Source organism: Sminthopsis crassicaudata, chromosome 2, assembly GCF_048593235.1.
Source record: "Sminthopsis crassicaudata isolate SCR6 chromosome 2, ASM4859323v1, whole genome shotgun sequence".
In the NCBI taxonomy this organism is placed as follows: Eukaryota; Metazoa; Chordata; class Mammalia; order Dasyuromorphia; family Dasyuridae; genus Sminthopsis; species Sminthopsis crassicaudata.
This window is the reverse complement of record NC_133618.1, coordinates 393437672-393462494: the sequence shown is the minus strand read 5'-3', so window position 1 is coordinate 393462494 and position 24823 is coordinate 393437672. Positions and strand designations below refer to the sequence as shown.

The window sequence follows — 24823 nt, the reverse complement described above, 5'->3', positions numbered from 1 at the left end:
GAATGCTTTGTAAGACTTGTCTTTTTCCAACTTTGCTTTAATTCATTAAACTTCTGAGGGGTTCTATGATCTACTGCAAATCCAGAAGGCCCCACATCATTTCCCAAATCAATTCTATCCCACCATGAGTCTTTATTCTAGTATATTTAAAGAAAATTTCCTTTGTTATCATCTCCCTAAAATTAGATGGACATAATTACTATATTATTTATTTATTCCAGCAGAAGAAAACTTGTACAGCTCTTGTGCACAGATCTGACTGTTCATCCCTTCTTTGCTTAAACCCTGTAGTATTTATAAATGTTAGGTGGTTGAGAAAGTATAAGAACATTAAACTATACTTTCTATCTAATCATAGAAAAGATAACTCTAAAAATTATTCATTTCTAAGGTCAAAAGTATGCCTTATCCTGAATTGGGTAGAGAGAGTAAGCTATTGGTAAGTATCAATTCTAATTATGACAAAGTATATGGACATACCCACATACAAATATAGACCCACAATTGTATGCATCCATGCACACACAGTCCCTACCCTTATTTCAGAAATCATCTATATTTCCCAGTAAAGTTTATAAATTTATGTCTAAATTCATGTGCTAAAATTAACATCTAGACAAAGTTATTTGCTCTATGAAAGAAAGTCCATGAACTTTGATAGATACAGAAAAATATTAAGACATGTGAATTCATTTTAAAGCTCTACCCCTCTTCTCCCTAGCTAAAGCCCATTGGAATGGAAAAGAAGATGGCTTATATGACAGCTATAAGAAATCACTATTTATTAGGTCATTTAGGTTCATGCCACTATCCTCATTTGTATCTGGGGCTCCTGTCTATAAAGAATGCTCACATTAATCTCAAATGGGATATTTATCAGAATTACCAAGAGTCTTCTTATAAGCAGGAACACAAATTAGAACCTAAATCAATTAAATTGGATGAGTTGGAAAGTAACAGTTTGTTGAGTGTTAGAGATAAAGAGGAATATAAAAGTCAGCAAGCAGACACTCTTACCTCATGGTTGAGAATAGCATACCAGAGATAATATGTGAGCTATTAGTTTTCTGTTATACTTATTACTTCTGATATGTGTGGATTTCAGTTTGTACTATTGGAAATTTATCATTGAAAACATATCTTTCAGATTGTCAGAGGGTAATACTGTATTATCTCAGGGTGATTGGGAATAAGGAAAAAGAGAAAGAAGAGATTCAGAGACAGAGACAGACACAGCCAGAGAGAAAGAGAGAGAGAGAGAGAGAGAGAGAGAGAGAGAGAGAGAGAGAGAGAGAGAGAGAAAGAAAGAAAGAGAGAGAGAGAGAGAAAGAGAGAGAGAGAAAGAGAGAGAGAGAGAGAGAGAGAGAGAGAGAGAGAGAGAGAGAGAGAGAGAGAGAGAGAGAGAGAGAGAGAGAGAGAGAGAGAGAGGAGGAAGAATGTGTGTGTGTGAATTAAAATAGGGGAGAGGACACAAGAAAAGGAAGAAGACATAGACGAGTCAGAGAGAAGAAAAGCTTTATATATACTTTGGGGCCACTCAAAAAAGATAAATGGGCTTCTCTGAGTTTTGTGTTTTTTCTTCATGGGTATGTCAGATTTAATTTCTTCACATCAACTTTAAGGTGCATCTCTATACCTACAGATATAGAAACAACAATCCTGGCTTATCAGTCCCTCCCTCTCTCCACTATCCTCTTAATGTTGTATTTTTGTTCCCTTATATGCTATGAAGAAGATATGGAGAATTTTTATAGCCTGAAGCAAAAGATAAGCAAGCCAAGGACTGATTTGAGTCGCCAAGATTATTCTTTTTTGGTGCTTTCACAATATTGATTGCTGAAAATAAGCAAGGGATCTCATGCAGTGCCAATAGAGCACCATGAGTTTCTAAGCATGTGTGTGGGGGTGGGGTGGGGGTGGAAATCAACAATGTTTCTTCTGTGCCTCTTGTGCTGAATCAGAGTTGATTTTTTTCCCCAAAAAACCCTGTGAGATTAGGTTGGCTTCTTTCAACCTGAAGTTATTCTGCAAATCCAAAGGGCTTTTCTCAGCCACCTATTGAGATAAATGCTTCACTCTGTCTTGACCAGCTTCAGTCATAGTCACTACTGGATATATCTACTAAAGGATGAATGCAATTTTAGACACAGAATCTGTTTGTAGTGTTGATACATAAAGAACAGGAAAAACATCAAAGAGCCTATATTTCTGTAAATCTTGAACCTTCTAGGCTGTAATATTTCCAAAAAATCATCTTCACTTTATCCATGATCTTATTTGAATATATCAGTCAGATTTGAGAATGCTGCTGTGTGAGCTTCTACAAAGTGTCATAATAGAAAGGGAAAGTCCCAACTGCATCTCATCACAAGCACAGCTGGAGAAATTCTCATATGTTACTGACCAAGGCATGGAAACCAATTGGTCAAGAATCAATAACAATTGTATCCCTGCTACACGAAAAAGCAGTTTCAGTAGCCTACATTATATATTCCTATGCTGTTTAATGCCCTTTCAAGTAATTTCTCCTCACATTTGTTATCTATTTGGCTCCTAGCATAATTTGAAACAACATAAAGAGTTGTGACTCAATAGTATTTTTTTTTTCCTTTGCAGTTAGATATAGTGATTCCAGATTGTGTATTGATGATGCCTGGTTTCTTAGGAGATGAGTAAAAAGTCTGGAAAACACTCTAGGAAGAATTAGATGTGATCACTCATTTTTCTTTATTTTCTTTCTATTTCTTTTAAATTCATTCTTTTTTCTTCCTCCTTTTCTTCCTGTGGAGAAAGACCGGTTATAGTGGAATACATACTTTACTACAAAACCCTTACTTTGTAAGATCATCCATTTGTTTAGAAGTAGAATGACACCAAATCATATGTAGACCAATATGTAGATTTAAAAAAATTTCTTAGGGGAAAACCCCACTTTTACCATTAATATAACATTACTGGGTTTCAGTTTAATGAGGAAAGAAAGAATTCTTATTTTTTTTCTGTCCTAAATCTTGTATTATTATGTTTTCTTTATCCTGTTCTCAATGGAAATTATTATAGATCTTTCCCCAATGTTTCAGCAAAATACTTTATCTATTGGATGACAGTTCCTGGGTTGAAAAGAAGATACCACATTCCAATGTAGTTTTGACAGTGTGTCTAGTGAAAGTATATAATCTATGTCTCATGTTTTGTTTGTTTTTTCCCAATTTATCTTCACATTAACACCCTGGCTTTTTTACTTTGAAATTTTTCTGGATACTGTTTATGTGGAAAGCTTCTCAGAACAATCATATTTCTCTTATCAGTTCTCTTTGCTGCAGTCTTTTATTCTCTCTTCTTTCATTAAAATTTATTCTGAAATCTGTGTGGATAGACAAGTCATTTAACCTCCCTACGTCTCACGGAAATTTTTAATACTATAGAGTTAGTGCAGATGAGTAGTCAATCTATACAGTAGGAAGTTGCATAGGACTGAGATAAATGTAGATATAGGTAGATAGATAGATATGGGGTAGAGTGCATATGTATGTGTATAGAAATATGAAATATATGTAAATTTATACATATATATTAGTTTCAATCATAAAATTGCATAAATTGATACTAATTTTTATAATTTATCATATATGTATATATGTATACAAACATTGTTTATGTTAGATATCCTTAAGATTCCTCCAAACCTTTGCCTATATATCACACCTACTCTCTTGAATTACTTGCATTTCTTACGCTCATCGAGCCAGTTTCCAGAAGAAATAATAAATTTCAATGACATTTACCACTGATCTAAACTTTTTGAGTAGCATTATATCATGTTGAAGTATAAGTCTGAGATATACATATATATATGAAATGTAAATTTGTACATATATTTATATATACACACACACACATATATATATAAAAACAACTGAATGTTACCAAATGATTTATTATGATTACTGGTAAATTACAATGTATATGAAATGGAATTGTAAATGGAAGGACACAAAAATAGTTACCAATTTCTGTAATTATATTCACAAGATATTCTGTAATATATTTCAGTTAGAAGAGACAGTTTCTGGTCTGTCCTTTAGAATATATCCACAAATGCATTTTGTAGTTTCAACCACACAATTTCACAATACTGATACCATATCTGTATCATTTACCATACTATAATAACTAAACAGGATATGGAAGTTGTTAATAATAACAAATGAGTCTCCTCATAATCTATCGGCAATTCTAAACAAAATAGCAGATTTTTTTTTCCATTGGAAGTGAGAGTAGGATGGAATGATAATTGGATTTGTAGATATTATATACATAGTTATGTATATATTTATATACCGCCTAGAGCCATTGGTTCAATAAAAAACAGGTTGCTTTCTAGTTGGACCAATGATCACCCATCCCGTGTGCAATTCCAGTGGGATAAAGGGCATTATTATTTTTTAATCACACTTTTCTCTCAGGAACAAATAGATAGGAAGGAAATACAGCAGGCTAAAAGCTACAGTGTTACATACCACAGTAAAAGAAAAAAAAACAAAAAACAAAATCAGTTACTGAGTAATTAAGTCACAGCAGTTGTATATGTTTGTTATTCACAGACTGAAGACAATTGCCAAATAACCAACTGCTCCATTTCTGGGTACTGACAACATGAATACATGCATCTGAGTGAATCCATAATTGGTGATGTCTATACTGTAATAAGCACATTCAATTTTAATGCCTTCCAGAAAAACTGCTTTCTTTGACAATTTGCATTAGAAATGCATCCACAAACACACACAAGAGAACCTTGTAAACAATTTGACGTTACACTTATGTACAAGTGAGCTACATTGGGAAAGAAGAAGAGGTAATTCAGTGGGTGTCACTTGGTATACATCAATGTGCAACAAATTGACCCAGCATTGGCTAAGTCATTTAATGCTAGAATGAGGTCAGAAAAAGTAATGTGAGCAAGGCCTCCATAGAGATCACTACTCTGAAATTATTAATGAAATTCAGAATCTTGTGTCCATGGTGAAAAAAGCACAATGGTCCAAGAAACATTGACAGTTGGACAAGAAGTTCATTAATCTTGGGCAAATTACATTGGAGTATCTCTAGATTATTTCATCAGTACGGTATTTGTCTTTAAAAAATAGATTGAGATCTATTACTTGTGTGTATGTGATAGTTAAAGATGATCTATGTTGCATATATGTATACATGTGTATAGATATATATGTGTATATAAGTATATAATGCATATATATGTGTTGGTATTTATTAAGCAAACTACAGTGGCTATGGTGAAAGAATGCCTCTTCTTTCATCATAGAATTATAGACTAATGGTGATGAATGAGGCATGTATGTTGTCAGACATGGAAAATGTTTTGCTTTCTTTTGACTAATTTTATTTGTTTGTTGCAAAGGAGATTCTTTGGGGATGAGAGATGGGGTGGGGGGAAGTCAATTTGAAGTGATAATGATTTCATTAAAGAAAACCTATATTAATATTGAAAAAAAAAGTATTTCAAGTGCTTTGTTGATTATGACATGGTAGAAAAATAGACATTTGACCAAGAACAAAAGCTCAAAATTTATAGAATACTTCTTATTGTTGTTTTTCAGGTTTTGAATTATTTCACCAAGTTTGACATTTGTGACTTTTAAAAAAAATCAAACCATTATAAAAATAAGACGTAAGTCAGTCATCAGCACCAAAGTAATGCTATGTGACTGATGTAAAATAGTCTTCACTTAAAGACATGGACCAAAAATGGGGTCTTTGGAAATGAATCACCTTCAAGTTATATATTAGGATACTAATGATAAATTTGTCCTTTGAGTCAATAAATAATGTAATTAAGGCTCTTGTCATTCATGTGCCCTGATTCCATAAGGATTTAAACTAAATAGGCATTTAAAAAGATACATCCATTCATATGAAGGGTGAAGAATAATTTCTAAGGGACAGGATAACAAATCTGAGTGTTTTTTTTTTTTTTTTCTATCTTACTTTTATTGTTTATTTTCCTTGGAAACATTCTCCTGTAAGAAGAACTTGTTTGAATATATTTATTTTATCTTTGGGAGGGAAACAGATGAATCAAGAAAATGGATAATAGGACAATTGAAGGGAACTGAAAATTTGTATTCTGTGCCAATTTTTTGAACAATCAAAGACTTTCTACAAAATGCCCTTCACTTTTAATAGACCATCTCATGGTTATAAAAAGCAGTTCTCCTAAGGTCATTTTTCCCTAGAGGAGGTTAAGGGATGGGAGTGGGCTTGCAAATGGATATACTCATTTGCAAAGAGTTTTTGTTGTTGTTGTTGTTTTGTTTTTGTTTTTATTATTTTCCGAATACATGGTGCAATCTGATAATAACATGGAAGGTACAAGCCCATGTAAAGGCAGTCAGCTGAACTTTGTGCTTGTCTGAGGTTCTCTACTTGGGCTTGTATGAATTACCCTCAAGTAGTATCTGAAAAAAGACACTTCATTTGCATAGGGTTTCCTTAGAAATAGAGCTTCTCACACTCCATTGTCAAGCAAAATGCACTGATGAAACCACATGTGCTATGTTATCATCATGCCAAGAAAACTGGTTGAAAAGTAAAAATAAATTGGCTGCTTTGTAAAACAAAACAAAAATAAAACAACCAGATAGTTTTGGAAATTAATTGAATTATCAGCTGCTTTGGCCAGCTCTTTTGGTATTTTGTAGACAGGGATATTCTTAGGGTTTAAATAAAGTGTTTTTGAGTTGTTATTACAAGGTGCCCTTGTGCTTTTATATGTATATGTATATATGTATATACGTACATATATACATATACAATGTATATTTATTTACAATTATTAGTTTCTTATAATATCAATTCTTGACTGAAAAAGATGGATAGAAACTATAGATTTGTGACTTAATCATTAGTGTGTAAGGCTTTTCCAGTGTAAAGGTTTCTTTCACCATCTTATTTATTAATTTCAATATTAGAGAATTTCCTGGGTTATTGAAGGGTTAAATGACTTGATAGAGTTCCATAACTAGTATATGTTGGAGTCAGAACTTAAATGAAGGTCTATCCAATTCTAAGGAAGATTTTTTATCTATTACTCTAGATTTTCAGTTTTCTGTAATCATAAACATGCTCAGTATAAGAATTTCTCTATCCATATAAATTATACAAGGTATTAAGACACCTATGGGAAGTAAAGATAAAGTGATAATGAAAAGATTTAATTCACCCAGTGACTTGTTGGGATAGAGTCAGAGAAAATACAGTAACTAATGTATATTCTTGAATGAAGTTCCAAGTTCAGTTTCACAATTAAACATTGTTCCAATTTACTGGGGTCTTTTGCAGTCACCACCATTCTTGTAAATGAGTATTGTAAAGTAAACACAAATAGTGTTTTGCCCTAGGTCTTATAACACTTTGGATTCTTTTTAAATCATACTTCCTTTTGGATTTGTATTCATGAATATCAGACCAAAGATAAGCATTGGTGGTGAAAAACATGTGACCACCATACTCAAAACTCTATGCAGCTTCAAGTCACATTTTTTGCTTTGTGTGCCATCTTTTAAAGTGAGTTTTTCCTGATTTCTCTTATTACTGCTTTTTCTCTCCTCAAATTATCATGTATCTATTTATCTACATTTTATTTTCTTCTTTTATATTCACAACACTAAAAACAGTACCTTGCTTAAAGAAGACATGCAACAAATCTTGTTGGGTTGTTTTGGTAATATCACAGAGCAGATTTAATATTTTTTAAAAAGAAAAACATAAAAATCACTGAAATCATTATTTGGTTTCTCAAAATACATAAAGTTTGGTGAAACAAGAGGAAAGAGGATATTTAATTTCCTAGGAACACTATCTGTGCATACATAATTAGCAGTGTTCAGCCAACAACTGACTGATCCCCAGAAGAGTTTATACCAATAGGGCTCAAATTCTTGCTCAGACTTGCTGAATAATATTACAGCAGAATTTTATAAGATTTTCATGAGTTTTGGTTATCATGGTATTATTGTGAGTAGGCATTTTTCAGGATATGATTTATGTAGGATATGCCTATATTTTAAAAACTGTATTTCTTTTAAGAACCATATCTGTTTTGCAACAAAAACCATAGTGTTGCAATACCAAGTAAAAATGTTACAAGTATTTATGAACAGTTTTGAAAGAAAAAAGAGAATGAGGAAGAAAAGAAAAAGGAAAAAAATGTAGAGATAGTCAATTATTCTTTCAGCTGTCCCTTTTAAATTTTTTTTTATTTGATAGGCAAGTATGAAAAGGAAGCTATTAAGTTTTAAAGTTGCCTTAATAAAGTTAAAATTTTTGAACTGGGACCTAATTACCTAAGTTTGGAATAGATTTGATAATTTGTAAAACAAACATATTGAGATTGGGTTTAAAGTCAGTAAGTAAAACTCTTGAGTAGTTGCTCTGGTCTTTATAGTGCTCATTGTACACAGAAATTAATGGATTGAGAAGCAGACAATCATAGCTTTAGGCTTTGTTCAATTTTTGCTTCTGTGTGAAACCTCAAAGGTATTATTAAGTCTTTCTAATCATTTAAGTTTTCCAACTGAAAATTAGGATAAGTTTGGCAATGCACTGTCACAAATATGTTGATAAATTAGATTATGTAAAAAATTTTTGTTGTTGTTGTTTTGGTTTTTTTGGGGGGGTGGGGAGTGTTTGTTTTTTAGGAAAAAAAAGTGATAAGTAAATGTGAATTATTATCAACACAAGTTGTACTCAAATTTCAGTAACACAGACCCGTCAAAACATTGAAATGTCCTCACTATGAAACAAAAAGGAGATATGTCTACATTGTTTGTTAGCTGAAGAAAATAATTACTAGGAAAAAATATGTCAATTTTATAATTTTAAAACATCTTTATAACCTGAAGTAACTGATTTGAGAATCACCTGTAAAATCTCAATCTTCTGCCTCTTTTTCTGTTTCATGCATTTCTTCCTTATTCCATTGAGCTTTTTAAAGTACCTTGCTCTGAATCATGTTAAAGTACCTTGCTCTGAAAATTGTTAAGCCTGAGAAATATTTTTGAAAGGGTCATGTGAAATCAAAGGGCTTCCTAAGTATTTCTTGTCAAAAAGTGTTTCATTTTTGAGTTCCTGTTATAATGTTGACAGCTTGAATGAAATACAGTTCTCTTACCCCCTACTACTCATATTACTTCTGCATCTTTACCCAGAGTTCTCCTTATGAGAAGTACAAGAACTAAGCCTTGGATATTTAGTGGCAATAATAATTTAGTGGTAACACAGACACACAAGCATTTCTACATACACAAACATACAGATACATCCACTCAAAATAAAAATTGGATTTATTTGTTTATTTCAAGAAAGAGTAACCATATCTTGCCCAAGCTGTAAGTACAGTGGCCATCAATGGGTGCAATCCCTTTACTGACTATCATGTGAACTTTGACCTGCTCTATATGTAATCTGAGTTGATTTGACCCTTTTTAGACAGTCTAGTTCTCAGTCTCAGGGGATCAAGATATTAGTGCCAGACTTAATGATGCAGACTCACTTAACTTTAGCTCCATTGAAGCTCGGAAAGCCTGAGCTCAAGTAATCCATGAGCTTCTGATTTACCAATAAGCAGGGATTACTGGCATGTGCTATTTATTACAACCAGTGAAAAAGGAATTTTTATTATTGAAGTCTGTGTGGATGTGCCTTTGTTAATGGTAAGTCTGCTATGATTAACAAAACAATGATACATTACTTTTTGCATCAGTAAACAATTAAAAAGTTAATAAATAGGGATTATTTAACCTCTATAATCAAAAACACTTTTTAAGTACATAGTGCCAACTTGATTGATCATTAGGCCCACAAGTAGAGTGAAAAAGTGTATGAATATTATACACATATATTCAAATTTCACACATTTTACATTTTATACCAGGGACCCAGCTCAATCAATGCTTTAATGTACTTCTATCCATAACTAAGACACAAGCTTTCTTATGTTATTGATTGTCTTTCATAATAGAATGCTGATTCTTTCATTTGTTCTTTCCCCAAATCTACAACAGATGCCTCTCAATAGAATATAAGAGGAATCTAGTTCCAGGTGTACACCATCTCACTCACCTGAAGTTTGAAAACAACTGCTTTCAATTACTTTTCTTTGGACTGACTCCTACTTCATTTATAATAGGACTGCTACTAATGGGGAAAGAACATGGAATTCTATTGATTTATAAGGCATATAAGCATGTAAATTAGAAAAAGGTCAGCTCTAAAATTAAACTGACAAGACAGAGGAGGTAGCTGAAGGAGAGTTACTAACTCCTCTGACTGGCATTAGGAGTGCTTATATCAGATTGATTAACAAGAAAATCAGCCCTCTGGGACAATCCTGATAGTCACTAGTTCCGGTCCTATTTCCCCCTTCTCATTTTTATAAGAGTGAATTAATAAATGAAATGAGGCAGATAGCCTGAAATCCTTTAACCAATAAACAAATCAAATCTCAACCAGACCTTTAGGAGCTGCCAATAGCCAGGTTAGCATAGCCCAGAGAAGTTGAGATTTGGCAATGGGCCAGGGAATTGAGGCAGTGAATATAGCCTACCTAGGGAGGAAAAGGAAAAGGGTAGATTGAATCAGACATAGGTAAATTTCCTAGTCAATTCATCTTGATGGATTGCCCAAATTCACCAGATAATTGCCAATGCTCCACTTCACTCTGTGTGGCATAGATTTGTTTTAAGTAATTATTTCTTGATCATTATAGCAAGCTTTTATGTTGGTCCCTTCCATTCAAATAATTATCTGGATAATTGACAATCTTCATTTTCCCTTAGGTATATCAATATAGTTTTTGCCCATTAACATGGTAAACACATTCTTTATTCCCTAGTTTATCCATCTATTCTTTGGCTTTTCCACTGGTGTTTTCCTAAAGCTTTGGATTTATTTCATTGTTTTGTAGCTCTTCAGTCATCTCAAAGCCTTGTACTTCTGCTTGAGTCTAATTGGCTGCCCATCAGAAGTTTACTGGCCCAGAAGATTATTGATTTAACATGGTTTTGCTCCTCTGCATCATAGACCATTCCATTGTTGGTTTGGTTGTTATTCATTTTGCTCTCCTTTTTTTTTTATTATTTTTTTTTTGATAAATGGAATCACCTTGACTCCTCAGGACACAATAATTAAATGTCAAAGGCACATTTACTTTCCTTTGAACCAGGCTAATCAAAAGCCCGGGGAGCCAAAAATAAATATGTTATTGTCATTGGGAAAACTCATAACTTTATTTCTAATTGGGTATCATTAGGCTCTATCTCATTCAGAGATGCTCACCCATCCACCCAGAGATGACACATTATGAAACTGACATTCTCCTTATCTTTATGCAGAAAAGGGGTGTCTGAAAGAGCCTTTACTATTAAAAATTAAGTAAAATGAAATGACAAGACAAATAAAACAGAAGTCTACCCACCCTCTTTCTTTCCATACTTGAGATGTTCTTTCCAAGCTCATTTTATTTAGAAGTAAAAAATATCTTGGCTTCAAGTTGATTCCTTGGATCACTTAGAACGCTCCAAAGAGATATATTCTGAACTCTCTATTCTCAGTATATAGCTTTCTAGGAAGGCCACAGTGAAAAAAAAGTCCCCATTTCAATTGGCAAGGCAAGATCAGAAAACAGATATTTCAAACAAATGAGCTCTCTTGTCGCATCACAAGGCTGTGATTATTAAAGTTTAAGACTTTTTTCTTTCAGCAGGGGTGGAGAGTAATAACCATTTCATCTAAAACCAGGATGATGAAGGCAATATAAATCAAACCTATTCCAGCAGATTTCATTTGGTCTAATTTTTCCGCAGGTATTAATCATTGTATAGCCCTGTGTAAATGACATCTAACTCCATTCCCACTAGGTAGTAAGAATACTCCGTCTGATTCTCTTTCTCAAATGTGTTATGTTGATAATATAAAAGAAAATAAATAAATAAATTGGAATTCTAGATTAGCAAGATTTCAATATTCCAAGAATACTGAGATATTAAAGGAGAGAAATGGTCCCAGTTAAATTTATAATCCAGCGTGCAAAATTAGCAAAAACATCTTTCCTCTGTAATCACTAAGAGGGAAAAAAACAAAAAAAAAAAAAACAAAAAAAAAACAACCAACCACAACAACAACAAAAAAAGTCTTCCTTAATTTTTTCTCTATGATTTTCTGTTTAAAGTTGAAGTATCCAAAGATTCTTTCTTGCATTTCACAGGCAGTGTAAAAAGCTTTTGGCTTCTTAGCAATGACAGACCATGAAAGTTGATATTGGCCCAATCTATGGGACTCAATAATAAAAAAGACAATGTTCTAGATTTTCCCATGTTTTGCAGCTACGCTAGATATTGGTTGAGCGGGGAGGCTGGAATCATTTTAGTGAATCTTGGATTCTGAGTTGCAAATATAAAAAATGAAGTTTTAATACCATGATAGGAAGATAGTAAATAGTGATTTTATAAGTCATCCTGTATCCCCATCTATAAGCTTACAGTGCCAGATATTTTGACACAAATGGATGAAATTCAGACATAAACTCTCAATTCCAGAAAGCAAAAGTAATTCTGAAAGAACAACAGCAATATATGAGAATGCTCAACCTGGGGAACTATCAGCTAATATCCATCTTAAACAATCAATTGAAAAGTAAAGGTTAATAAATCAGTTGTTGATCATTTTCTTGACAAATGTCAAAATGTTTTGATTTTTTTCTTGTTTGTATTTTCTATCCCTGAATTGCCAGACTTGATTAAGTGTATAAACATGACTTAGAAGATAATGTATTTCAAAAAGTATAAGAAGAATATGAATGTTTCTTGTTAATTTTAGTCACATTCAAGTTAAATAAGATAAACTGTGTCTACATTTAACTTAAAAAAGGATAAAATGGTCCTGTGTTTTTGGAAGATACTTCCTGCCATTTCCATGAAGACCACCCAAAGAATTAATATTGAGATTTACAGATATGACATTGCCAACACCCCAGAGGCTCACACAAACTTTTCAATCTTCCATTTTGTTGGTAAAAGGAGATAGACATTAGTAATAGTTTAGGAAATTTGTAAACTTTTGTTTTTTGTGTTTTGGGGACAAACACCTCATTTAAATCCAGCTTCCTAGGGGAAACAATTCTTTTTCTACCCCCTAAAATTTCAGTATATTTGGAGTATTATGAAAGAGTTGATGTAATATCACAAAAGGTATTGGGTTTGAATTCAGAGGACCTTGTTTCAATATTCAATACTACTATCCATTATGTGTGTCACTTGGATAAATCACTTTGCCAGTTTGGTCTCAGTTTAATTAGATGTAAAATTATATGGTTGGAATATTTCATTTCTAAGGAACCTTTTTCCTCTAAATCCATTTATTCTATGACTGACTTAGTGTTTTTGTCATACTGTCACTCTTTCATCACAATCAATTTACCTAGAAAGATACTAGTAGAGTTTTCTCATTGGCTTAACATAGTCTTTGTCAAAACTTTAGATAACAAAAATGAAAAAGATCAGAGTGACTATATTAATATACAAATCTCTCCATAAAAGGACTTAAAGATTTTTAAAAATTAAAACTAGGTAAGGGTTTATGCATAATACAATGAGCAAAAATAAATCCTTGAAAACTCATCCCTCATATGAACAATTTCCTAATCATCTTCAACTCTCTCCATAAGCAGCTAACAGTATGACCCTACTCTAGGTTGTTTAAATGCTGTTTGTTTAACACACCAGAATAATCCTGTCTAGAGGTATAATCAACTGTAAACCAGTACTTACATAACTGAAAATCATACATAGTTTTGCTTCCTTGGACAATTCAAATTGAAAAATGAGCACATTCTAGAGGTAGGGGAAAACAAAACAAAACAAATTACCTTATATAAATACCTTGTACTATACTAGGGTCCTAATAATTGTTTATTGGATTGAATTGAAGATTATGGTGTGTGTTTGTGTATGTGTGTGTGTGTGTGTGTGTGTGTGTCTGTAGGTGTGTTCTAAAAGGTGATTTCCTTCCTATTATTGAAGCTAACAGGAAGATATTTGCAAATAGATACTATTGCCAAGTGATTAAATAAATAAAATGAAAAGAAAATGTGTGATTTAAAATGAAGTTATTGCAATATTTCATCTCCTGCTTAAAAACATGCAGCAGAAGTCAGGGGTTGCCTGCTCTTCTAACTCTTTATCTCATGCCAGTTGTTTGAGGCTTCAAAATGTACCTTGTTGATAATTTAATTAGATATGAGTAGAAAAGGAGTTGGAATCAATATATATTTTTGGCTCAGATTATTTGATAGGACTGTTTGGGAGGCCTGAAAAATTATTTCATCATAGAGAGTTTTACGATGGTGTTTTCCATTTGAATTTTCTCTTGATTCTTTGAAATCTGAATCTTCCTTCATCTTCAGTTATTTAGATGTCATTTTTTAATCTGATGTTCACTGACATTGAAAAAAAAATAATCATTCTGAATACAATTAATAAAAAAGAACAGAATGAAGATATGTTGTAGCTAATGACTATCCACTGCCTTATATATTAGAGAACATGTAGCAAATCTATAAATGATTCTGTTGACATCTTTGTTCTCAAGACCTTTAAGTAGAACTTTTAACAATTAATTAGAGATGCAAATACATTAAAAAATTTGACCTGATGAGATTATATTGTGAAATACAATTCTTGTGAAATTTTTGGACATTCATTTACTACTAACTAAAATTGAAAAATAATCTTTTAAACAGTTAGCCTTGGGAATGGATTTGTAAATGGAAACAATAAATACATTAATCATTGTGTTTTAGTTCTGCTGATAACCAAATTCCTTCCTTGGCATATACATACATATTTTCTCTTTAAAAAAAAAATTCTACTTGGTCCCAGTTAATAATTGACAATGAAATATCCTCTCCCATTATCAGTAAAATCCACGTACTCTTCAGAATAGAAAAAACAAAAAATCTTCAACACAAAAATCCAATCCTGTTAAAGGTAATAGAGCATCCGTAGCAAATAAGATTATAAAGATAGCTGTCAATAGTTACATCTTGACTGTGTCTAAGCAGAACATAGTGATCTTGATATCTAGTAGCAATCCAGTTAATGAAATATAGATAGGTAGCTCAATGAACCAAAACACCCATTCAGGGATTTCAATTATCCAGTTTGGCTCTCTACATAGGTAACCTCAGCAGGGAACTTGCTAAGGCTCTCCCTCAGGAAGTACGGGCATAGCCAAAGCTTCACATTTCAAGGGTAAACAAAAAACACCAAAGTGACTTTAATTGTCAGCAATATAGCACTGTAGTTAAAGAAAAAGAAATTTTAAAAGAACCATAAAATAACCATTGTCATTAGGATTCAGGAAAAAAATAAAGCATATTGTAACACTTAACATCAATTCCTGTACCAAAACCATCAGTGGTGATGACCTAAGAGTAGTGTCATACTCAGTTATTGGTCCTACCACTAAAGAGGAATTTGGAGAGCTGGAAGCAAGTTTACTTTAAAGGCCACAAAGATGTCTAAAGGATGGGAAAATTAGGTATATATTTTTCTATCAAAGAGGTTAAAGGTTGATTTAATAATGGTCTTCAAGTGTACAAAACGCTTATACACAAATGACTACCAGCTCTCCTCCCTCCACCCCCAACATAGAAAACAATTTCAGCCCTAGGTTGAGATGGGGAATTAGTTGGTAAATAAAGGATTAACTGTTGATGAGATTTATTCATCATTGCAATGGTATCCCCAAAAAGGATATGAAATATCCTTTTTGAAGATAATTTAAAAATTGAATAGATTCTCATTATAGAATGAAAGGTCCTATCAGGAGGCAGAGGACTAAATTAAGTGACCTCACAAACATTCCTTGACCTTGGCTTTTATGAAGCATGTGTGTGTGTGTGTGTGTGTGTGTGTACTTATGCACATATATACACATACACACAAATAAACATATACAAATAATATAATATAGTGTAATATAAACTGGATAGCATAGGTTTAAGTAAAAAGTCCAAAAGCTCCTTCTTTTTCCCCATAAACAAAATAAAAAGCAAAATTAAAAATTTCAAATACATTGTCAGACAAACCTCTTGTTCTTCATCTTCCCATTCAGTGGCCCTTTCCACTGGGGGAAAAAAACAAGGAACACTTGGCTTGGAATAGATGAACACCAGGTTCTCTTAGTTGCTGCTGTAACTATTTGTGTCTCATGTGTAACATTTTCAGTGTGTGTACTACAGCTCACAAACAAATAGCATTTCATTGTGCTTTCACATCTGGGGAAAAAATCAATTACCCTGTGACTTTACGTGAGAAGGTGAACTAGGCAAATTAGGCAGTACAAGATCAATGAACTGTTGTGGCCTAACACATTCTTACTGTTTTTTTTTTCCTTTTAAAGTATGAATATTCTTGTGTATGATGTTTATTTGGAAATGACAAAATGTGTTTTCCCCACCCCCCCAGCCTTCTCCTATAGATGGTACTTTCTTAACAGTTCAGATTGCCATGGGTGTTTCCTTTCTGGGAACCTATCTGGAATTTTTATCTTCAGAAAATCCTGGATACATTTTTCTAGCTCTTCCTCAATGGAGAGCTTTTCCTTCACAGCTTTTTTTTTGCCCGAGTTAGATTCCCTAGAGCCAGTGGTCAGAGTTCGAAGCAAGTCGCTTTTCCGACGCATCTCTGACTGCTGGATCAACTGCACAGGGCCTTTCTTGATGGGTCTGTCCAGAGTCTGGATGTTGGATTGGCGAGTCACTGGCCCACAGATGACAGTCTCCTGTGGGGAGCTGGCTTCTGACTGGCTGTCACAGCTAGAAGTGGAGAGTTCATTGCATGAGGTACCACTCTCCCCTTCCTTGTCACCCTTGCCATTTTTGCAACAGCAGTCACAGTGTGAGGAAGACCACCGGGAAGGTTCACCTGCAAGAGAGCACATAGGACCCAGTAAATTAAAGGCAGTTCAGATAACTTAAAAGTTCAGTCATGTACACATACATATACACTTAGAAGGAAGGAAAGAGGTGAAGAAGAAATGAAATTTGTGCATGGTATCTGATATCATGGCTTGCACTCAATAAGTGTCTAATAAACATTTATTGGATTGGATTTAACTGAAATAGAATACTTTCCCTGCTACCTGGGAACTGAAGTGCTCTTGGCAAATAGCTGAGAGCCCAGGATTTTTTTTTGTGTTCTTTTCCAAATTTTCTTCATTGCATTATCCTAAACCAATTTAAATCATGATCCTCTAAGTAGTAAAAGTATAAAATAACATGCTAATCTTATTAAAGAAGAGTTAGTCATGTTCTTAAAGTGACAAAGATTTTCTCCATCATTAACAAATGTACTGATCCTGAGTCCTGATGGAGAGGGAAACAGAACACCTTTGCTTCCTTTAAAGGGCTCCTGTTCTAAACCATAAAGGAAACCTGCAGGGCCATATTCACACAGCATGACTCTCCCACTTAGTATCCAAGCTTTGCTTTCCTCCAGAATAGGTCTAAATGATTTTCTAATGTCCGTTGTAATTTTCTTTGATACCATCCCTCCACAACTCTATATTTTGCATGTTATGCTTTAGCACAAAAGGGAGTAGGATTGCTGGCTCAGAGACATAGTATTCTGTTCCCATATTCTTGACTCTTCTCTTCTTTAAGAATATTAGACTATGTACCTGAGAAGAATAGTAGCATTGATACAATCCAAGGATCACTCTTGATCTGCTTTTCCTTCTCCTCTTGGAGGAGAAACAATGGTAGAAAGAATGAGTAAATATAGTTCCTTTCTTTTGAAATAATTAAATTCTTATTTTAAATAAAAATTGATTATTGAATTTGAATCATCAAATGAAACTTTATGTAATTTCTATTAGTCATGTTGATTCTTGGATTTTAGGAAAAAATTCTGTTTTTTAGATCTTTTATTGTTGCCATATGTAGTTGTTATGAGTATGGCCAATTGCCAGTTTTTCCTTTGTATCTATCAGGTGAAAGTGCTGGTTCTATATTATCTCATGCACCACTAACAATCTATGGCTCATTAATTTGCCATGGCCTTAATTCTGCCTAAGAAGAGAGTAGAGCCTTCTGGATGATGCTCCAGTACTTGTAAATTCCATTGAATGGAGTGCCTATGTCATGGAGTAAATATATAGACTGCAGATATGCAGAATAGGAGAGAATATCCCTAGTACTACACAGAGAAGAAATATACATATTATCAATAAAGCAAAATCCTGCCACAGATTATTGTTTAGAAGATGGAGAGTCGGCTATAACAGAAGTTAAATTTTATTATGACTTAATTGTAACTAGTTTTGAGAGTGTTTTTTTGGGAAGGATCAAGGCAATTAATTGGGGTTATGTGACTTGCTCAGGTTCACATAGATAGTTAAGTGTTAAGTTGTCTGAAGATGAATTTGAACTTGAGTCCTTCTGATATTATGGATATGGTTGGAAGGATATGTATGGCCCAACAGCCATCAAAGAAGGTATCTGGAACCTGTATTTGTAATATTGTTCTTTCAGTTTGATTTATCTCCTTCATAGTGGGGTAATGTCTGCCTACAATACTCTCTCTTCTCATCTCCACTTTTGGGTTTTGCTTAACTTAAGTCCCATTTTCTCCAACAGGACTTTCCTGCTTCTCTCTGTGACTAGTTGGCTTTCTTCTGGGATTGACTTCCATTTACTCTGGATATATTCCATATGTACATAGTTTCTTGCATGTTACCTCTCCCATTAGAATTTGAATTCTTAGAGCACATTTATACCTTGTTAACTTCCATAGATTAACATAAGGCTAGAAATATAGTAAGCATTTGATAAATGCTTATTGACTGATATGACTACGTTTTGATTATTTCCTATATAACTTGTGTGATCTCAGCTATGTGATGTAGTAGATAAAGGGCTAAAGAGTCAGAACATAAGTAAATCAAAATCTCAAAGTAAATATTTATTTGCTGTAGGACCTCTGAGTTCAGTTTTTGAATTTACAAAATGAGAGGAAAATCATATCACTTCTATTTCAAATAAGATAACATATTTAAAGTATTTTGTAAATTTATAAGGATACATATATATATAAATGTCATTTATCATTAGCAATCCCCATCCCTTTTTTTTTTTTTTTTTTTTTAGATTCTAGGTGGGGAAAATCTCAAGGTTTTTTTTTTTTTTTTTTTTTTTTTCTTGATTGACCTGTAAACTTAGTGAAATAAACTCCCATTATTAGAAATATCACCAACTGAGACCCATTCATTGAAAGAACATGTGGATTATGCAGATATCATATTTACAGACTCATTAAATTAAAGGTAGTAAATTAATTAAGCAAAAGGAAGGCCAATAGTTGCAGCATCTCAGTTATCACACACTGTTGTAAATAAACATCTCCAATACCATGGAGAAATTTGCTTAACATGCTTAACATGACTCCTCCAAAGAATGAGTGGAAAATGCCTCCTCTCTTTGCCAGCATGGTCTCTGAGGAATCATTTTTCCATAAGACGGTGAAACATGTCTTTCTTGCTAAGTACCTGCTAGTCTTTTGTGAATAGAATCCAGGTCTTCTACTCAGATGAGAAAACAGGTAATTTTTTTCTAAAATTCATCTTCTATAGAAAGGTGAAAGCAGCCTTATTCTTCTGGGAAAATTTCAGAAATGCATACTAAAAATAAACACATTGAAAGATACTATCTATTTACCTGAACACCTTCTGGGTTTGACCAAGAGCAGTAAGAATTTGGTGAGTAGAACTGGAGAAAAAAAAAGTGTGTGTACTTCTAAGTTGTGTGACCCTCCTAAGTGTGGTGAGTTTTTTCCCTTTTTCTTCCCTCAAATCTCAGAGGAAATCTTTATTTGCCCACAGGAGACATTTTGAAAACATCAACAGCAACGTGTTTGAAGGATGCAAGAGTGACCATCTGGAAAACTTCACACAGACTTCCAAAATTTGCACAAGCTAAGAATCTGGCTCAGGCCATTTCCTGACAGAATGCTGAGATAATCATTGATTGAAATGTCAGCTTAACTTCCATTCAGCTCAAAATGATCACTTTTGATTTATTTCAGGTGATATTACTAGCTAACTTTGGGATATCCCTATTTCCCTCTCTGAAGCATGCTTTGTTACTATAAATTTTAATATTTTAGATCATTTCTATTCTGATATTTTTCTGGGAATAGAGAAAAATAGGATGAATGGAATTACTGAAAATATGATTTCATTGAATTAGCTCATGGAAGGCAAGAAAATATTTTCTGCCACCTTATCCTTTGATCTTAGAGAGTTGTTTATACTAAGAGGTTAAGTGACTTGTCCAATGTCACACAACTGTCTGTGTCAGAGGAAAAACTTAAATACAAGTCTTGGTGACCCTAAGACTCATTCTCTATCTATCTTATATTCAAAGGCAGAAAACAGTTAAAGAACTGGTAAATTTTAGAGGATCGTAAGGTCTGATTAAAAAAAAGTGTAAAAGTAGATACTGAAAAAATGATCCAAAATTATAATAGAAGTCCTCCTTTGAAAGCATTACAATCTGGATTCTCTCTTCCCTACATACTTTTCACTTTTAGATAATTCAGAATTCAGGAAAAGAGGTTGTACATGTTGGAAGTTGAGATATATGTCTTATTTAAACTCATGCCCTGTGCATTCACAAGACTTCTGCTTGTATATTCTGAACTATGAAAAGGTTTTTTATCAAGAACATTCAGAATTTTTAACTACTCAAGTATCCCTAAATTCCAGCATCTAAAGATGTTATATGGTTCTTTTAAAATATTTCCTTGCTTCCAATTGCAACATCAAGCTTTTGCTTGCCTTTTGCTAAGATTTCAGCAATGGGGAAAATAATTCCCTGTATTGATTAAAAATTGATAAGTCTCAATTTACTGTGAGAAAAACCACTTTATTTCAAGGAACTAGCCTGAAAAACTGTTTTCCCCTTCTTCTTGTTATTTTTTGACTAAAATCTCTATCCTAGCTCTGAATTAACCATTACTTGGAATTACTGTTCATAACACTATATTATTATTGATATTAATTTATCCACATAATCAATTTTCATTAAGTATATGTGCTTAGTAATTTCTTTAGTAAATCAGTGCAGAGCAGAATGATATAGTCTAGTGGATAATATGCTGGACTTGGAGTAAAAAAAAAAAAAAAAAAGTTTGAATTCCACCTCAGAAACTTACTAGGTATGGTTGTATCATGTTACTATACTATAGTTTCTTCTTTTTTTTTCCTTTTTCATTTTTTCTTTCTGGGAGGCAATTAGGGTTAAGTGACTTGCTCTGGGTCATACAGCTAGTAAATGTTAAGTATCTGAGGTCACATTTGAACTCATGTCCTCCTGACTCTATCCACTGTGCCATCTAGTTGAATCTTCTTTTTTTGTAGTTTCTTAATCCTTAAATCAAGAGGCTGAATCTGAGAACCTCAAAATTCCCTTAGGCTCTAAATCAAGGCTTCTATGATCACCTCCCATTCCCTTTCCAACCCTGCTCCTATGCAAAGCATAGTAATTTATCAGTATTTTAACTTTCAGGATATTAAGGAGGTCCCTGGTTGACATGTATAGGAGAAGGAGGCTAGAATAGGACTATATTAGATCACTGATTTCACAGGTAGACTGTGCCAAAAAGTGTGTTTCAAGTTGAATATGAATTGGCCCTTGTCATCTTATAAAGGTTTCTTCTTCCTTCTTGTGCTTGTCATGCACTCACCCTCCCATATTATACAGAATAAAATTACAATGAATGTCTTTTTCAGGATTGGCTCTTCTATAATTTTTTCCCAAGGATTTGGCCAGACTGAAAAACTCTGCAAAAAAACCCTACAACAACAACAATGTTTTTGGCGTAATAATAGCTTACATTTATATAGTGCAGGTGGTAAGTACTTTGCATTTTTATTTTATTTGATCTCAACAACCTTAGAAGGTAAATGCTATTGTCACCCTTATTTTACTGATGGGGAAATCAAGGCAAATAGAAAAATGTTATAATTTAATCCCAGACCCTGAGCCATTAAGATTACTATGGTGTCCACATTGCCAAATTGTGGCTATAAGATCATCTCTTCCTATAAGATAGACTCTTATAAGATAATTGATGGATCTTGAATTGGAAAGAACTTCAGAAACAACTTTATCCAGCTTCTCTCTTTAAAGATAAAGAATGTGAAGATCTGTTCTAAAGGGAGTGACTTTCTAAGGAAAACACAGGTAATAGCAGAGGTATGTTGGAAGCCAGGTCCTGTAATTCCAGAGCTAATGCTCTTTCCAAATGTACCATGTTTTGTCTTACTCCAAGTTCTTAGAGGCAATGATGAGGCCTCTGGTAAGAAGCATCTGAAGTTATTTATAGTTCACGAATTCCTCAAAGTTTTTGATATTATTGTATGTTTGCATGTTTGTTGTTGAAGACCAGTTCTTAGAATCCAAGTTTTATACATAGAGTCAAATCAAATCAACATAAATTTAATAAGTTGCAACTAAGTGTCCAAGTGCTATGCTAACTAAGCATTTAAGGGATGAAAACAAAGGAGAATAATAATTAACAATAACAACAGCAGTAAAAATAGTCCCTACTCTCAATGATTTTGCATTCTATCTTACTAATTATGTGTAAAAAAGATATTCGAGGATAAATTAGAGATTGTCTCAGATCCAATACACTAGTACTAATGGAAAATGGAATTTTTTTAGAAGATGGAATAAATTAATTCTAGTTTACAAGAGATAAGGGAAACCAATGAGATATGTACTGCAAATACTGTCACTATATATAACCTTTGGGTATATTAGGATACATTAGAAAAATGGGAAGATTAGTGAGGGGCATATGTGATTAATCTTGACTCCCTCTACTGCAGTTTTCATTCCAAAGTGCCTAATGGTAGAGATGAGCTAAAACAGGAAAAGCTAAAGACTATCTCTTCACCCATGAAAAATTCAAACTGAGCCTAGTGAAACATGACTTTGCAAACTCACAAAGTGCTTATGCATTTTTAAAACAGGCAGCTCTGCAATCTACCCACACTTCAAATTCTCCACCTGCTAATGGTTGTGAACACAGTGCACATCATTTACAGAAACAGCTGGGAAAACTGCTTTCCCCGTATTCTCTGTCAATGATGTAGGAGCCTGTCAGTCTGGAAGCTAGGTGGCCAAATTTAATTTATGGAAGCTGCTGTAAGACTTTCTTGGTATCCTGGCCGAAAAGTCAATAACAGCTAAATTGATGTTTTCATAATTCAGCTAGCCTTGGGAAAGACATTGCACAGGGAAGACTAGTAATACTTGCATTGTGTGAGCTTCTGAAAAATGTGTATCCCACCTTGACACTGCTTGCCAGTGATTGCCCTTTTCAACTCAGTGGTATTTTGCCTGTGATGATACCACCTGCTGTTTTCCAGCAAGCAGGGGGATCATAATAGACAATTAATCGGGGGGGGGGGGGGGGCAACCATACTCAGTTATTCTGGAGAATCATTTTGGAACAAAGTTGTGTAGGGGATTTACACAGAAACGAGACACACACACTCTCTCTCTCTCTCTCTCTCTCTCTCTCTCTCTCTCTCTCTCTCTCTCTCTCTCTCTCTCTCTCTCTCCTATGGAGGAGCATAACATACAATGGGGGAAGTCAGCACATGAAAGCCAAGAGAAAGGACAAAACCATTAGTAAAGCTATCTATAAAAGAATCACAAGATTATAGGAAGTCATGGATGTATTACCATCATGAAGCAAGGAACCTCAGGAGTGAGATATTATTAATTTGCCAAAAGCAACTGAGTCCCAGGTAACTTATGAAAGTCATAAAGATGCTACAGTAAGCATCAACATTCTAATTAAAACCTGTAACATTTGTCTAAAACCATTGTTCTTCTACTATATTACCTATTTTGCAAATAAAATAAGTATAAAACATACTTTAGGAGAAAACTAAATGTTCCAGAAATGAGAGTAAATGATAATAGAAAGTAGGGTTAATAAGGTGATGTTTTAAAAAATGGGAGTCCTCAGAAGCCAGAGCCTAATAGAGAGACAGAGACAGAGACATAGGAGAGATAGGGACAGTCAGAGAGAAACACACAAGGAGTCAGAGATAGACACACGTAGAGATGGGGGAGGGCAAAGGGAGAAAGTAAGAACAAGAGAGTGAGTGAGCAAGAGCAAGAAAATGAGTGAGAGACAGAGAGAGAAAATATATTTAAAAGAACAAAAGCATGATACCAACTAAATATAAGGAGTGAAAAAGTTTGAATTGGTCACAAAGGAAATAGAGATTTGGGTAAAAGGCAAGTTATAGCAGTAAAAAAAGAAAAAGTCCTAACATAAAGATGAAAAATGAGAAATAAATGGGGAAAGAGTCAAAAAGGAAAGAGACAGACCCAAAATAGCAATGATGTCTACCCCCTCCTGAGTCCTTTTAGGAATGATTGAAAATTGCATTGCTACAGGTAGAAGATAGGTCAGCAGGAATCCATGGCAACAAGGAGAGGAGAAGAAAATCATTTAGGGCACTTTCTGAAGGACCAGCAGGAGAATTTTACACATGTCTAAATGAAGGAGGGAAAAAATGAAAAATGGAACAAAAAGACATGATTGTAGTGGAGTGACCCATGGGAAAGATAACATGGTACTTAGTGGTTTTTAAAGGGAAGGTAAGAATTAAGCAGAAAGATGATACTTGCTTTCACATCAAATATTCAATTGATCAG

General features: G+C 33.7%; 1 protein-coding gene across 2 annotated transcripts in view; it reads right to left on the bottom strand.

Moving 5' to 3' along the window:
- Positions 1-12766: 12766 nt before the first annotated feature.
- Positions 12767-24823, bottom strand: part of KCTD16 (potassium channel tetramerization domain containing 16) — a 329399-nt gene continuing 317342 nt past the window's right edge. For both annotated transcript variants that reach the window (XM_074291710.1, XM_074291711.1), the window contains exon 3: positions 12767-17006. In XM_074291710.1, coding sequence (XP_074147811.1) covers positions 16555-17006 — 452 coding nt within the window. In that variant the 3' untranslated portion in view covers positions 12767-16554. The remainder of the gene's footprint in view (positions 17007-24823) is intronic.